The sequence below is a fragment of the Taudactylus pleione genome, unplaced genomic scaffold (assembly GCF_031769625.1).
Source record: "Taudactylus pleione unplaced genomic scaffold, aTauple2 ptg000066l, whole genome shotgun sequence".
Taxonomy (NCBI): Eukaryota; Metazoa; Chordata; class Amphibia; order Anura; family Myobatrachidae; genus Taudactylus; species Taudactylus pleione.
Window position 1 is genome coordinate 2008001 of NW_028284468.1, and position 16044 is coordinate 2024044.

The 16044-nt window shown below is 48.9% G+C and overlaps 1 protein-coding gene across 1 annotated transcript; it reads left to right on the forward strand.

The window, feature by feature from the left end:
• The first annotated feature begins 13315 nt into the window (after positions 1 to 13315).
• LOC148534372 (uncharacterized) lies at positions 13316 to 15561 on the forward strand. The gene is made up of 4 exons (XM_088466792.1): positions 13316 to 13451; positions 13542 to 13969; positions 14206 to 14630; positions 15240 to 15561. The coding sequence occupies exons 1-4, from the start codon at positions 13316 to 13318 to the stop codon at positions 15559 to 15561; spliced, it is 1311 nt and encodes a 436-aa protein (XP_088322918.1).
• The last annotated feature ends 483 nt before the right edge of the window (positions 15562 to 16044 follow it).

A 16044-nucleotide genomic window follows, 5' to 3' on the forward strand; every position in this document is an offset into this window, starting at 1 on the left:
CCATCTTAGCTCCTTCTTCACTTTCTCCAGCTGCTTCTGCAAAAGCCTGATGAGGGGAATGACCTGACTCAAGCTGGCAGTGTCTGAACTGACTTCACGTGTGGCAAGTTCGAAGGGCTGGAGAACCTTGCACAACACGGAAATTATTCTCCACTGTGCTTGAGTCAGGTGCATACCCCCTCCTTTGCCTATGTCATAGGTGGATGCAGTGGCGGAACTGTGGGAGACAATGGAGCCAGCTGCCTCCGGGCTCCAGCCCTGAAGGGGGCACCTCTGCTCCTCCATTGTCTCCAGTTCCATGTCCTCCTGCTTGCAGTGCTGTTACAGAGTACCGCTGAGCTGAGTGTGGATCTTTAATCTGCTGGGCCGGTTGACATTGCCTGTCAGCCCAGGCTGACTCATGAATCTGCAGTACCAGGGCCGGCTACTGTGCTTCCAAAACTTGCGTTCCGCTGTGTAAAGCAGACTGGAAACTCCCGGCTCCTGTGTCCCCTCCCACAGCCTCTGCCGCCTGTCAATTACCATCTCCTGCCTCTGTCGATGTACATTGAGTTCCCCGCAGGAGCAGTGACAACAGGGCCCCTCTCCTTCCGCCACCTGTGCAGTGTGCACCAGCGTCAGGAATTAGAACATGACCCCAGCCTCCTACAGATCAGTGGTTCCTGGTGTCAGCGGCCAGCCCCTGGCGGCCGGCACGGTCTCCCTGCTGCTGCCCTGGACTTAGCACTCAGTCAGAAGACGCCTCTCACTTCTCCCCAGAGCAGTGAACCACTGGCAAGGACTGGGGAGCTGCATAGAGGACTTCTTCCTGGTAAGTCCCTTCTCACTACTACTCCTGTCCCCTGCTTCCCACTAACTACTCCTGCCATCCTGCCCCCTGCTTCCCACTACTCCTGCCCACTGCTTCCCACTACTCCTGCCATCCTGTCCCCTGCTTCCCACTAACTACTCCTGCCATCCTGCCCCCTGCTTCCCACTACTCCTGCCCCCTGCTTCCCACTACTCCTGCCATCCTGTCCCCTGCTTCCCACTAACTACTCCTGCCATCCTGCCCCCTGCTTCCTACTACCCGTGCTATCCTGCCCCCTGCTTCCCACTAACTACTCCTCCCATCCTGCCCCCTGCTTCCCACTACTCCTGCCCCCTGCTTCCCACTACTCCTGCCATCCTGACCCTGCTTCCTACTACCCGTGCTATCCTGCCCCCTGCTTCCCACTAACTACTCCTGCCATCCTGCCCCTGCTTCCCACTACTCCTGCCCCCTGCTTCCCACTACTCCTGCCATCCTGCCCCTGTTTCCTACTACCCGTGCTATCCTGCCCCCTGCTTCCCACTAACTACTCTTGCCATCCTGCCCCCTGCTTCCCACTACTCCTGCCCCCTGCTTCCCACTACTCCTGCCATCCTGCCCCTGCTTCCTACTACCCGTGCTATCCTGCCCCCTGCTTCCCACTAACTACTCCTGCCATCCTGCCCCCTGCTTCCCACTACTCCTGCCCCCTGCTTCCCACTACTCCTGCCATCCTGCCCCTGCTTCCTACTACCCGTGCTATCCTGCCCCCTTCTTCCCACTAACTACTCTTGCCATCCTGCCCCCTGCTTCCCACTACTCCTGCCCCCTGCTTCCCACTACTCCTGCCATCCTGCCCCTGCTTCCTACTACCCGTGCTATCCTGCCCCCTGCTTCCCACTAACTACTCCTGCCATCCTGCTCCCTGCTTCCCACTTCTCCTCCTTTACTGCCCCCTGCTTCCCACTTCTCCTATCTTGCCCCCTGCTTCCCACTACCCTTGCCATCCTGCCCCCTGCTTCCCACTACCCTTGCCATCCTGCCCCCTGTTTCTCACTACTAATCCCATCCTGCCCCCTGCTTCCCGCTTCTACTACTCCAATTCTGTCCCCAGCGGCTTCGGAGTGTATGGAGCTTGTGCACCAAGTGCTGGCTCTGTTGGGGGGCAATAGGCTAACCAACCCTGCCCCCTGGGCCACCCTAACCATTACTCCCACCTACAGAACATACTTGTAACCCGTCCTACCCCCGGCCCCCTATATATACAGTACCCCCCAGCCCAGAGACATACAGTACCCGCCCCCTCCCTGGCCCCAGAGATGTGCACTGAATACCACACCCCTAGCCCCGGTTACATACACTATCCACCCTATGACACCCCACCCCCATAACTAGGGACATACACTCCCTACCCTACCTCCCCGCCAACTCAGGGACATACATTATCCACACTATCCAGGCCAATTTGCTTGTTTTATTTTTTTCCTGTCGGGTCCAATGTCTTTTATATTTTCCTGCGGTAGCTAAAGTGCTTTTTTTATTTTCTGTTGGGGTCAATGTGTTTGTTTTTTTGTTTTGTTCTTCTGTGGGCCAACATGTTTTATTTTTTCTTCTGGGGCCAATGTGCTTTTTTTATCCTGCGGGGACCAATGTATTTCATTGTTTTATTTGGGGGCTAATGTGTATTTTTTTTCCTGTGGGGGCCAATGTGTTTATTTTTTTTCTTGTACAATGTTTTTCATCTGCGAATGCGGTTGAGTTGCACCGTGCATGCTTCGTGGTCCGAGCGATGCTGGCATCTAAAGACTAAAAAGCATGTAGAAATAGTGTAATAATAAAATAGACCAGATGCACCTCCAGTGCTACATGTATACAGTATAATATATACATATATATATATATAATATACTTGCAGGGGTTCGGCACTCCAAATCTCAAACAGATTAACTGACCGGGTGCCCTCCGGGTGGGATTGTAGGTACACAGCAGGGAAGCACGGAGGCACTCACGTTTTTTTTTTTTAGAGAAATAAGGACAACAGCCCACTTGAGTTCAACGTTTCGGTAAATTAAACCTTCATTCCTGATGAAGGTTTAAATTATCGAAACGTCGAATTTAAGTGGGCTGTTGTCCTTATTTCTCTAAAAAAAACGTTAGTGCCCCCGTGCTTCCCAGCAGGTGTGTGTGTATATATAAATATATATATATATATATATATATATGTTTATATATATATATATATATATTCTTTTTTTCCCGGTAGCACTTTTAAGTTTGGGGGGGGGGGGGGGCACCAACACTTATCTTGCCTCCGGGCAACTGGAATGAAGTTACGCCACTGGGTGGATGTATAGGTTTGAATGGCCTTTTGCTGCTCCTCCATCCTCTGAAGCATATAGAGGGTTGAGTTCCACCACGTCACAACCTCTTGCTTCAGGTGATGGTGGGGCAGGTTCAAGAGTGTTTGCTGGCACTCCAGTCTTCGGCACGCAGTCACTGAATGGCGAAAGTGGCCAGAAATTTTTCGGGTCACCCAAAGCGTCTCCTGCACGCCCCGGTCGCTTTTCAGAAAATTCTGCACCACCAAGTTTATTGTGTGAGCAAAACATGGGACTTGCTGGAATTTGCCCAGTAGGGTAAGCCACTGGGCGATGATTTCCTTCAGTTTCTCTAAGAGGTTGTCGGCGGTGTGCCTCTTACTGAAACCGGTGATACACAGCATAGCCTGCCTTGGAACGAGCTGGCATTTCTGAGATGCTGCTACTGGTGACGCTGCTGCTGTTGCTGCGTAAGGTGATACATCTACCCAGTGGGCTGTCACAGTCATATAGACCTTAGTCTGCCCTGTTCCACTTGTCCACATGTCCATGGTTAAGTGGACATTGGGTACAATGGCATTTTTCAGGACACTGAGGACACTTTTTCGGACGTTTCTGTACAGTCTCGGTATTGCCTGCCTAGTGAAGTGGAATCTAGATGGGATTTGGAACCGGGAACACACTACCTCCATCAATTGTCTAAATCCCACTGCACTAATGGCGGATACCGGACGCACGTCTAACACCAACATAGCAGTCAAGGCCTCAGTTATATGTTTTGCTTCAGGATGACTGCTGTCGTACTTCATCCTCCTCGCTAAGGACTGTTGGAGGGTCAATTGTTTAGTAAAAGTAGTGGTGTTCCTACTTCCTCTCTGGGATGATGAAAGACTCCCAGCAGCAGCAACAGCAGCAGTGGCAGCAGGAGGCGTAGCAATGCAGGATCCTCCGGAGGAATCCCGGATAGGAGAGTCAGTCATGCCAGTGACATGGCCTGCAGGACTACTTCCGATCCTGACTAAGGAGGAAATTGACGAGGAGGGAGTTGACGGTGTGGTTTGCAGGTGCTTGGATACAACAGGACAACGGGATTTAGGTGTCTCTGGACTGCTTACGGTCTTAGCCAAAGTTTCTGAACTTGACAGTAACTTTTTATGAATGCGCTGCCGGTGCCGTATAAGGGAGGATGTTCCTAGGTGGTTAACGTCCCTACCCCTACTTATTTCACCTTTACATATGGTACATATGGCAAGACAGTTGTTGTCCGGATTTGGATAGAAATATTGCCAGACCAAAGAGGTGGAATGTTTGGTCTTCTGCCCAGGCATGACCGTGATGGGCTTTTTCATCCCATGGACAACAACTGTCTCCCCCGGAGCCTGATTTAAACAAACCACATCACCATCAGAATCCTCCTCGCCAACTTCCTCCTCAGCGCCAGCTACACCAGTATCCTCATCCTGTTGTACTTCAACAGTGACATCTTCAATTTGCATATCAGCAAGTGGACTGTGGGTGCTCCTTTCAGCACTTGCAGGGGGCGTGCAAATGGTGGAAAGAGCCACCTCTTCCCGTCCAGTGCTGGGAAGGTCAGGCATAGCAACCACCACCACACTTGGACTCTCCTTGGGGATTTGTGATATCTCCTTAGAACGCACAGTTCTTCGCTGTGCTTTTGCCAGCTTAACTCATTTGATTTTTTTAGTGGGAGGAGGGCTTCCATCGTCATGTAAAGCTGAACCACTAGTCATGAACATAGGGAAAGACCTTAGCCATTACTTGCCACTCCGTGTCGTAAATGGCATATTGGCAAGTTTACGTTTCTCTTCAGATGATTTAAATGTTTTTTTCAAGGTCTTTTTCCTGAACTTTGTCATTTGGGATTGTATGTGCCCTCTACTATGACATTGGGCATCGGCCTTGGCAGACGACGTTGATGGCATGTTATCGTCTATGTCATGACTAGTGGCAGCAGCTTCAGCACTAGGAGGAAGTGGTTCTTGATCTTTCCCTATTTTATTTTTATCGGAGAAAGTTTGGTCCTCCATTTAAGTTATATTGATATATACGTGCGGCTAAGGCGCACACAAACACAGAAAATATTTTTTTATTTTTGTTGGAGACTAGTGCACTTTGTGGGTTACACCACGCTTTAAGAAATGAGCCAGCCGGCCCTTTACTTATGGGACACAGGCGCACGCTTGGCGCTGCTCCTTTGTTGATGCACGTGCAGCCACAGTGCACACAATTCACAAACACAGAAAATATTTTTTTATTTTGTTTGGAGTGTACTTTGGGGGTTACAGCACCCTTTAGCGGTCAAGCCAGCCAGCCCTTTACTTATGACACAGGCGCATGCTTGGCACTACTTTGTTGATGCACGTGCAGCTACTGCGCACACAATTCACAAACACAGATAATATTTTTTTATTTTGTTTGGAGTGTACTTTGGGGGTTACAGCACCCTTTAACGGTCAAGCCAGCTGGCCCTTTACTTATGACACAGGCGTACGCTTGGCACTACTTTGTTGATGCACGTGCGGCTACTGCGCACACAATTCACAAACACCGAAAATATTTTTTTATTTTGTTTGGAGTGTACTTTGGGGGTTACAGCACCCTTTAACGGTCAAGCCAGCCAGCCCTTTACTTATGGGACACAGGCGCACGCTTGGTGCTGCTCCTTTGTTGATACACCAGCAGCCACAGTGCACACAATTCACAAACACAGAAAATATTTTTTTATTTTGTTTGGAGTGTACTTTGGGGGTTTCAGCACCCATTAACGGTCAAGCCAGCCAGCCCTTTACTTATGACACAGGCGCACGCTTGGCACTACTTTGTTGATGCACGTGCGGCTACTGCGCACACAATTCACAAATACAGAAATTATTTTTTTATTTTGTTTGGAGTGTACTTTGGGGGTCACAGTACCCTTTAATGGACAAGCCAGCTGGCCCTTTACTTATGGGAGACAGGCGCACGCTTGGCGCTGCTCCTTTGTTGATGCACGTGCAGCCACAGTGCACACAATTCACAAACACAGAAAATATTTTTTTATTTTGTTTGGAGTGTACTTTGGGGGTTTCAGCACCCTTTAACGAACAAGCCAGCCGGCCCTTTACTTATAGGACACAGGCGCACGCTTGGCGCTGCTCCTTTGTTGATGCACGTGCAGCCACAGTGCACACAATTCACAAACACATAAAATATATATTTTTTTTGTTTGGAGTGTACTTTGGGGGTTACAGCACCCTTTAACAGACTAGCCAGCCGGCCCTTTACTAATGGGACACAGGCGCTCGCTTGGCGCTGCTCCTTTGTTGATGCACGTGCAGCCACAGTGCACACAATTCACAAACACATAAAATATATATTTTTTTTGTTTGGAGTGTACTTTGGGGGTTACAGCACCCTTTAACAGACTAGCCAGCCGGCCCTTTACTAATGGGACACAGGCGCTCGCTTGGCGCTGCTCCTTTGTTGATGCACGTGCAGCCACAGTGCACACAATTCACAAACACAAATTTTTATTTTTTTTGCACTTGGGGGAGCACCCCTGATGGACAGAGCACCCCCTGGACAACACTACAGCACCCCTTTAGGACTGGGACACTGCACAGGACTTTGGAGTGGACACAGCCCCTATGGACAACTGACTGCACAACACAGTCCAGCCAGCCCCTATGGACTTTGAAGGAGTGGACACAGCCCCTATGAACAACAGCAGCACAGCACAGCACAACACTACACTGCACTGCACTACACTACACTACACTACACAGCCCAGCCAGCCCTAACTCCCACCCTCCCTCTTCACTGTCCACAGCCAAGTGAGAAAATGGCGCCGACGCAGGTACCTTATATAGGATCCAAAACCCACGAGACTTGGAAGGCGGGATGATGACGTTTTGCCTCAATTTCAGATCCGAGTCAGGCGGGAAAAGTCGAGTCTGACTCGGATCGGCCTCGGATCGGGGGGGCTCGGGGGGGTTCGGATTTTAGATATCCGAACCCGCTCACCCCTACTATATACTAGGGATGAGCGGTACGGATTCTGTGGAATCTGAACCACTCCTAACAGTGGGAATCCCGCGACTCGGGTATTCCCGCCTGACTCGGATCCCACTGCGAGGCCGAATGTCATCCTCTCGATGTTGGATTCTCGTGAGAGTTCGCCTCTACATTAAGCACCAAGACCAGGAATCGCCGCCATTTCACTCCCACGCTCCTCACGCTGCGCACTGCTGTGCTGAAAGAGGCTGTGTACAGAGAGTCAAAAGTGGCTGTGCTGGCAAAGTGACTGTGCAAGGGGGCACACTGTACGTTGACGTATGCTGCACTATACTCTGCTGATTAGGTGGCTGTATCCAGAGACTCACAAGTGACTGTGCTGGTAAAGTGACTGTATATAGGGAACACACCGCACGCTGATGTATGCTGTGCTATACTCTGCTGATTTAAATGACTGTGGGCCTGATTCAGCAAGCAACACAAAGGAGGAACGCCTGCACTTGGGTGATGTTTTTGTACTGCACATGCGTATGCATCGCACTGCGTATGCATGAACTAGCCAGTGTGATAGGGTAGACATACGCAGACTACACACAGCATGCACGCAGACCCCTTGAGATAATGATTGACAGGAAGTGCCATTTGTGAGTGGTGACGGGGGGGTGGTCAGGCGAAAGCAGGCATGCTTGTGCATTGGGATGCCATTTTAGGGGCATCTATAATTAAGCCCGTGCGGCGACGGACGCAGTGATGTGATTCCGTGCACACAGGTAGTTGCCAAGATCTTGCGCGATGTCTAGTCAACCACTATTATGCAAATGTGGTCGATGGGTCTCGATGTTACCAATTTTACGCTAGCTTGCGTACTGATCAGGTTTTGAGTAAAGGGAGATGGGCGGCTACATATAGGGCTGGGCATTTGCATGTTATGCTGCAGTCTCTGTGCATATGCATTGATTAGCATATTCTTGCAGCAGCTGGGTGCGCGAGTTCCCCCCTTGTGTTGCTTGCTGAATCAGGCCCAGTGTCTACACTTACAAGTGGCTGTGCTGATAAAGTGACTGTCTATAGGGGGCACACTGCACACTAATGTATGCTGCGCTATACTCTGCTGATTAAAGTGGCTGTGTTGAGACTCACAAGTGGCTGTGTGTACAAAAAAAAAGTTTAAAAAAGTATAGAAAACGTTCAAGTAAGTTTAAAAAGTAAAAAAAAAAAAAAACGTATTTTTTGGTGCAGTTCCCCACTGTGTATACAGGCACCGTGACTCCTTGGGCTGTACCACACTGTGTATACAAGTACTGTGGCTCCTTGAGCTGTACCCCACTGTGTATACAAGTACTGTGACTCCTTGGGCCGTAGCCCACTGCATATACAAGTACTGTGACTCTGTTGGCCATAGCTCACTGTGTATACAAGCACCGTGACTCCTTGGGCATTAGCCCTCTGTGTATACAAGCACTGTGACTCCTTGGGCCTTAGCCCTCTGTGTATACAAGCACTGTGACTCCTTGGGCCTTAGCCGTCTGTGTATACAAGCACTGTGACTCCTTAGGCCTTAGCCCTCTGTGTATACAAGCACCATGACTCCTTGGGCAGTAGTCCTCTGTGTATAAATTAAAAGCACCATGATTCCTTGGCCAGTAGCCCTCTGTGTATAAAAGCACTGTAACTTCTTGGGCCTTAGCCCTCTGTGTGTCCACTGTGGCTCCGCAGTGAGTGGCAATGTTTCATAGATGTGCTTTAAACTGTGGTGTCTGTGCTGCTGCTCTGTCGCTTAGTAACCATCCAGCTCGCTGCAGCCTTTGGCCAATAATTGTGAAAACAATATTGTCAGCTGTGAGGTGATCTATATTGACTGTAAATGACTGGAAATTACTGTTATTGAGGTTAATAATACTCTAGGAACAAAAAAAGCCCAAATTATGTGATTTTAGCTTTTTTGGGGGCAATTTTTGTAAAAAATCCAAATCCAAAACCAGTCACGGGAGGTTTGGCAAATCCAAATCCGGATGACGAATCAGAGCCAAATCCAAATCCAGCAAAAATGGTTCAGCGCACATCCGTACTATATACAACATAAGGGTGGGTGGAAGGGCCCAAGAACAGTTCCATCTTGCACCTCTTTTCTTTGCACCATGTGCTGTTTGGGGCATTGCTGCCTGACATTTTTCATTTTATAGTTTTTTAAACTGCCTCCTGTCTGCCACTGCAGTGCCACTCTGTGCCATGTTGGAAGCTGAACTGCCACATGTTAGTGCCGCCCACTGCTGTCGCTTAGCTTATTCAGCCTGCTAGCTCGATGCAACCTTTTGGCCTAAACTGGATGAAATCAATATTGCAGCTGTGAGGTGGACAAAATTGACTGGAAATGACTGGAAATTAATGTTATTGAGGTTAATAATACTGTACGAACAAAAACAGGCCCAAATTATGTGATTTCAGCTGTTTTTATGATTTTTTAGAACAAATACAGGTCCTAAACCAAAATCAAAACACACAAGGGTGGTTTAGTAAAACCAAATCCAGATTCAAAGCCAAAATATGGGGGTCAGTGCACATCCCTACTCACGTCACAGAGGAAGAGCCAACAGTGCAGTCGGGAACTGGGAATGCCCCTGGGGGGATTTCCCATGAGGCCAGGCATGCGAGGGGGACACAGAGTGTGCACCGGGTGTCACCTGGTGAAGGCTCTGCATAAAATCACATATTATTAAATATCAGCAAATATCATCAAAGTGAAGACTTGATGCATAATCATGCAAATTTGGAGATACGGATTAATATTTGTATAACTATATCAATCCAAATAGATATACAGTTCTATATTTGTGACAAACCGTTCCAATAGTTGCTCATTAGATAAACCTGATCCTTGTATGCAATTTTACTGTACAAATCCACAACCAGTACTTGCACACGTGTCCTCTGTTCCAGGACTCCTGATTGTAGTAGTAATACAGCCTCAAAGTTCAATAGATGACGGATCTCTGGCATACAGTAACTGCTGTAACAATCTCATATAATAGAGAACTCTTATAGATATTGTACATAAATCCATAAATGATTTGAACAGGACAGTCTCTCTGTGCTAATATTAGATAATGTGTTGCAAAAGTGAAGGGCTATATGTAGGTGCCTGTGGCATGGAGGTATTAAATAGACACCTAAATTCTGAATTCTGAGTGTAAGATGGATACATTCCAGATTTCAAGAAAAAATGGACTGGGTATAGCACATCACAAAGCATAGGATTTTCCCTTGGGTGCAGGTTTTACTGGTGGTAATAAATAATTCAGTCCAATACAGAAACTTTGAATAAATGACTTCCTTAATGGTATTCCATTCAAATATTAGTTTGTCTAATTTCTCTATTAACAGTAACATAGTAAATTGCTTTTGATAAGGAATGGTTGACATAACCCGTAATCCTTGACGCGTTTCGTCACTTCTAGCCATTTCATCTGAGTTGGTTATGCTGTAACATTTATGATGAAAGAGCTCAGAAAGGAGAGATCTGTTTTGTGTAAAAGGATGTCTGAAATGAACACATTAGAGACTATTGCAGTCCAACAGCACGTATATAGAGATGTTCATGATAATTCAAATATACAGGACTCGTTTGCAGAGTGGCAGCATGTTGGAATCCTTACCACTGACCAAGGAGTGCAATGGAATCCAATGAAATACTAATAAAGATGCATTTTATCCAAAATATCTGTACTGGACTGGATTACTCCCTGACCACTGGTAATACTTGTGCCTAAAGGAAAATCCAATGCTCTACTGTATATCTGTCCTGGGAGGACTCTGGATCCCTCTTCTTTACTGAAAGGTGGCAACATCTACTGGTACACTGGAGGGGCACAGCTTCATTATCTCAATAATACAACATGACTATACTTAATCATGTGGTATGGCAATATTCAAAGGACAATAAATGGATTAGTTTGCAAACATAGCAATATTGCTGAAAATTAAGCACAGGATTAATTTATTGCTCTCAGGTCACTCTTGTTTATGCAGCAATAGTGTTAAATCCAATATATAAGGAAGAGTCACACAGTATACTGTGAGCCTATCTACACAAGCAAAAGTACAGAATTACACATGTCCTAATAGAAAGACAAACAGAGTGATTGAATGAGAATGGCATGGGTTCGAGTCTGGGGGCTGGATTAGGTAACACCATGTGACTTTGTTTGCCCTATTAGGATAGGTGTGTGTGTTTTAACTTGGTATGTGAGGCTGTGTGGGCTGAGATAAAGCCTCTTTTTTTCCTGTCTTGACAGAGTATAAGTGCTATACCAGTTGGTGCTATACATTTCAGTTGTATTGCCTTCTTCCTCCATGCATTACTTTCACTAGCTTTCTTTCATCTCTATTATCCCTCACTGTTTCTTTTCCTCCATTTTCATATACATTCCTCTTTCCTTCCTTTCCCGTGTCCTAACATTCCTTCCTTTCCTGTCCACTCTTTCCTTGCATAGTGCTGCCATTCCCTGGCCTCATGTCCCGCTCGTGGCACTCTCAGAACCCCCCCGGCATTACCTTGATGGGGCCGGGTCCCATGTCAGGCCTCCCGCTGCCTCATCGGGTGTTATGCACCACCTGGGAGGCCGTGGAGCATGGGCGCATGAGCCCGCCGCAGCGATGCCGGCGTCTGACGCCGGGGGGGTCACGTGGTGTGACTGCTCCGGGGGCTGCGGCTGCTGGTTCTCAGCAGCGGGTGGGTCAGCGCACTCTGCTACTGTGCCTGCCCGCCCGCAAGTCCCGGCTCGCGGCAGTGCTGTGAGCTGTGGATGCGCTCAGGAGTGTGTCCCCATGGGGATCCTGGCTGGGGTGGCCGTGGGTTCGAGACCAGTCTGGTCTCGAGCCCCGGCTCGTGCCCAAAGAGCAATATGAGGTGCAGAGGTGCACAGGCCCTAATTACAAATGGCGGCTCTGCTCAGCTCCCTGAGTCTGCTTGGGGGGCGGGGCGTAGCTGCCATTTTGATGATCAGCATCAGAGCTTGCTGCAGGTGGGTTCTGCCAGCAGTTCTGTTTTGAATAGTCAGGCTCAGGGGGCTTCTCAGGGTGTAGGGTCAAGGGCTGGTTACAGTGTGGGGCCTCCCAGCTTAAATGCCATTACCATGCCCACAGGCTCTGGGGATGCTGCAGGGGTTATTAACATCATGTCATCCCTGGCCACTTTATTTGCCCTCTTTTGTAGCTGCTATCTCACAACTACCTAGTCCCGAGTCTTCAGCTGGTGCGTCCCCTCAGTTCCTACCTCGCAGTTACCAGCGACTATGCCCGAACAATTTTTGGCAGCGGTGCGCGCATTGGGGTCCTTAGTAGCGCAAGGTACCTCAGGAGCGGCCCCTTCCCCGGCCAATTCAGCTACACTTTCTGTTGCACCTTGGACTGCATCGGCGGCTGTGGCGCCAGACACTGTTACCTTCTTTTCAGACGGTGATGCCAGCGACAGTCATGAGGAGGCAGCTGTGGACGAGGAAGTGACTTCGGACTATTCCTTGTGTGGCGAACAGACGAGTACATCAAGTGGGTCTCCTGGTGTAGATGATGATGACAGTAGCAGCTGTTGTTCCTCTTCATCGCTGTTGTCAGTCGCCAGCTGCTCTGCCAGAGCGCGCAAGCAGGCTGCTAAATATGCTAGACATGATGCCGACCGACGGGATAAGTCATCCAAGTGCTTGCGCTGAAGCGATGCCTCTTGCAAACGTTTTAAACGGTCACTAGGGGTCTGCTGCGATAATACGGCAGTCTTGCACGGCTTGCATCCATGCTGTAAACGCAAGATTACTGAAGGGGACTTTAAGACGGCCAAGAGTAAGGGAGGAGTTGGCCTGGACGCTTTCAAGTCCTTTAGTTATTGGATCACGGGTTTCTGCATGTTTGCATCATGCTATTTGGTAACTTAAATTTAAATGTTATCAAGTATCTGCACCTTATTTAATAGTATGCAGCGCAGTTCCCGGGGGTTTGCATGGCGGACTTAACGATGAAAATTTTGTCGGAAGCAGGATGGGAGGCTCATTATTGAGTTTGTAGGTAATGACGTGGAGGTGTGGCTAGAAGTTACACAGCCTCAGCATCTTTCAGTTGACGCTCCTACTGTTTCGTCGGCTGCCAGGCCCGGGCCGTCTTTCAGCTCAGTCTCAGAATAAAGGCAAATGTTTTGCTTTTAACAATGCCACTTGTACACAAGGGCAACGGTGTCTTTTTCGACACCTCTGTTTGCGTTGTGGCAGAGCCCACCCCGTTTCCAATTGTTCCCGGCCGGCTGTACAGCAATCTTCCAAGCCAGCAGGGAATACCGGTGCTAAGTAAGGCATCATCCCCAGTGTGTTTGGATACTGTGGCCAAATGGTTGGGTTGGTAGCCTAATCTTGAGTATGTCCGATTTTTGTATTCAGATTTTGCTGTTGGTTTTCAGTTGCCCGTTAGGGGCGTGGTTAGTGTCGGTTCCCCAAGGAATCTGTGGTCAGCGCGAGAATTGCCTGCTGTCTTTAAAGCTAAAATCCAAAAGGAAGTGAGCCTCGGGAGGATGGCGGTCCCATTTGAACGACCTCCACTGGAGAATTTGACCCTTTCTCCCATGGTAGTGGTTCCCAAGAAGTCTCCTGGTAAATTTAGGCTCATTCAGCATCTATCCTACCCATCAGGGTCCTCGGTGAATGACGCTATACCTCCGGAATTTTGTTCGGTAGTGTATCAGTCTTTTGACGAGGCCTTGGAGTTGTTTAGATCATATGGCCCCGGAGCTCTCATGGCTAAGATAGATGTGGTATCAGCATTTCGTTTACTGCCCCTGCATCCTGAGTCCTTCAGGTACTGTACATGGGTTTTTACATTGGGAATGGGTTGGGAATGCTCTGTTTCTTGTGCCTTTTTTGAAAAATGTAGCACCTTTCTTCATTGGTGCATGGAGAATTCTTGCGGGGTCACGGGATAACTCACTATCTCAATGATTTCCTGTGTGTGGGTCCTGCCGATTCGAAGCGTTGTGCTTTCCTTTTGTTTTCATTGCGAGCTTTGTTTTTCCATTTTGGGGTGCCAGTTGCCGATGGGAAGACAGAGGGTCCTCTCGCTTGCTTATCATTTTTGGATGTCGAGATCGATACCCTGGCAGGGGTTTGCAGGCTTCCTCAGGACAAAGTGGCGAAGTTGCGCGACACTATTGCTGCATGTTTGGCTGCTTGTAGCATTGCTTTGCGACAAACGCAATTGCTGTTAGGTCTGTTGAACTTTGCCTGTAGGGTTATCCCGATGGGTAGGGTTTTTTGCCGGAAGCTTGAACGGTCCACGGTTGGGGCGTCCAAACCGCACCATTTGGTTCCTTTTTCATCTGAGATCCAGAGGGATTTGTCCATTTGGGCATCTTTTCTCGAGAAATTTAATGGTGTTCTGATTTGGATGGCCCCAGCTGTCGACAGTTTTCAGTTGCAGCTTTTCACCGATGCGGCAGGTTCCGCTGGTTTTGGTTGCTACCTTGCCGGCTCCTGGTGTGTAGCACCTTGGCCTGAGGAATGGGTACATTTGGGTCTTACAAGGGATCTTTTGCTTCTCGAACTCTTTCCAATCATGGTTGCATTGGAAGTGTGGGGAGAGCGTTTGTGTAATTGCAGTATAGTGCTCAGGCGTGACAACCTTGGTGTTGTGCATGCGATTAACCATCTGCGTGCTAAATCAGTGCTAGTGTTGCGAGTTTTGGCGCATTTTGTCTTAACATGCTTGCGCTGCAACATTTCATTTAGGGTGCTGCATATTCCCGGGGCAGAGAATGACATAGCTGATGCGTTGGCTCGGTTTCAGTGGCCTAGGTTTTGATCTTGGTCCCCTGAGGCTGATGATACAGGCGTGCTTTGCCCCTCATATGTTTGGCAGGTCATTAAGCTGGCATGGAGGGCTTAGCAGATAGTTCTCTCGTCCCGGGTACTCTGAGAGTTTACCGCCATGCATGGGAAGAGTGTTCCCGTAGCTATAGACATGAAGGTGAGAGCAGGCATCAGTTGATGCTTTCTTTTATTTGGCATCTCCATGTCTCTAGCAGATCCAGAATAGTGGTAACTCGTTATTTAGCTGGTATTTCGTTTTTCTGTAAATTAAAAAAGCCTTCCAGACTTTACCAAGAGCTTTCTGATTCAGAAGGCCATCAAAGGTTGGGCTCGTTCGGTTCCGGTAGCACCCAACAAAAGACGTCCTATCGATGTCTTCCTCCTTCCTTTACTCCTCGCAGCCGTAGCAGACATTGCGGATTCGGGTTTTGAAACTATTTTGTTTAAATTAGCCTTCTCTAAGGCCTTTCATGGAGCTTTTCGGATTTCAGAGTTGGTGGCAGCCTCCAAAAAGGTTGATGCTGCGCTTCTCCAGACGGATGTCCTGGTGGGGGAGAGGTCGTTGCTTTGTAGGATTAGGCGCTCCAAAACTGATTAGCTGGGTAAGGGCCGTTGGATTTTTGCTAGTGCCTTCTGAGGACTTGCGAATTTGCCCTATTGCACTGACCACACAATGGGGGTCATTCAGACCCGGTCGTTAGCGCCGATGTGCTCGGACCAGGTCGATGGCCCCCCACAGAGCATGCGCACGATGGCACCGGCACCGTAGTGCGCATGCGTGAGACCCGCTACGACCGACAGTGCCGGTCGTAGCGGGTCTCGATCCAAAGGGGGCGAGCTGTCGATGTTGATTGACAGCTCGCCCCGTTTGGAAGGTGGGCCGGGGAGGTGGCAGCCCAAATGGAGGCATTCCCATGGGAACGCCTACCATTTGGGGGCGGCCCCACTGACATCACTAGTGATGTCAGTGGAGAGCTTCCGGCTCAGACAGAGCCAGAAGCTCTCCAGGGCTTACGACAAGGGAGACCCTACCCTAGGGTCTCGTCGTAAGCCCCGATGGTCGCGATGGTCTCTGACCATC

Coding starts and splice junctions, on each gene's coding strand:
- LOC148534372 (XM_088466792.1), top strand. CDS start 13,316: ATGCCACTTGTACACAAGGGCAACGGTGTCTTTTTCGACACCTCTGTT. Junction 13,452..13,541: donor GCAGGGAATACCGGTGCTAA/GTAAGGCATCAT, acceptor TTTTGTATTCAG/ATTTTGCTGTTGGTTTTCAG. Junction 14,631..15,239: donor TGCTACCTTGCCGGCTCCTG/GTGTGTAGCACC, acceptor AAATTAAAAAAG/CCTTCCAGACTTTACCAAGA.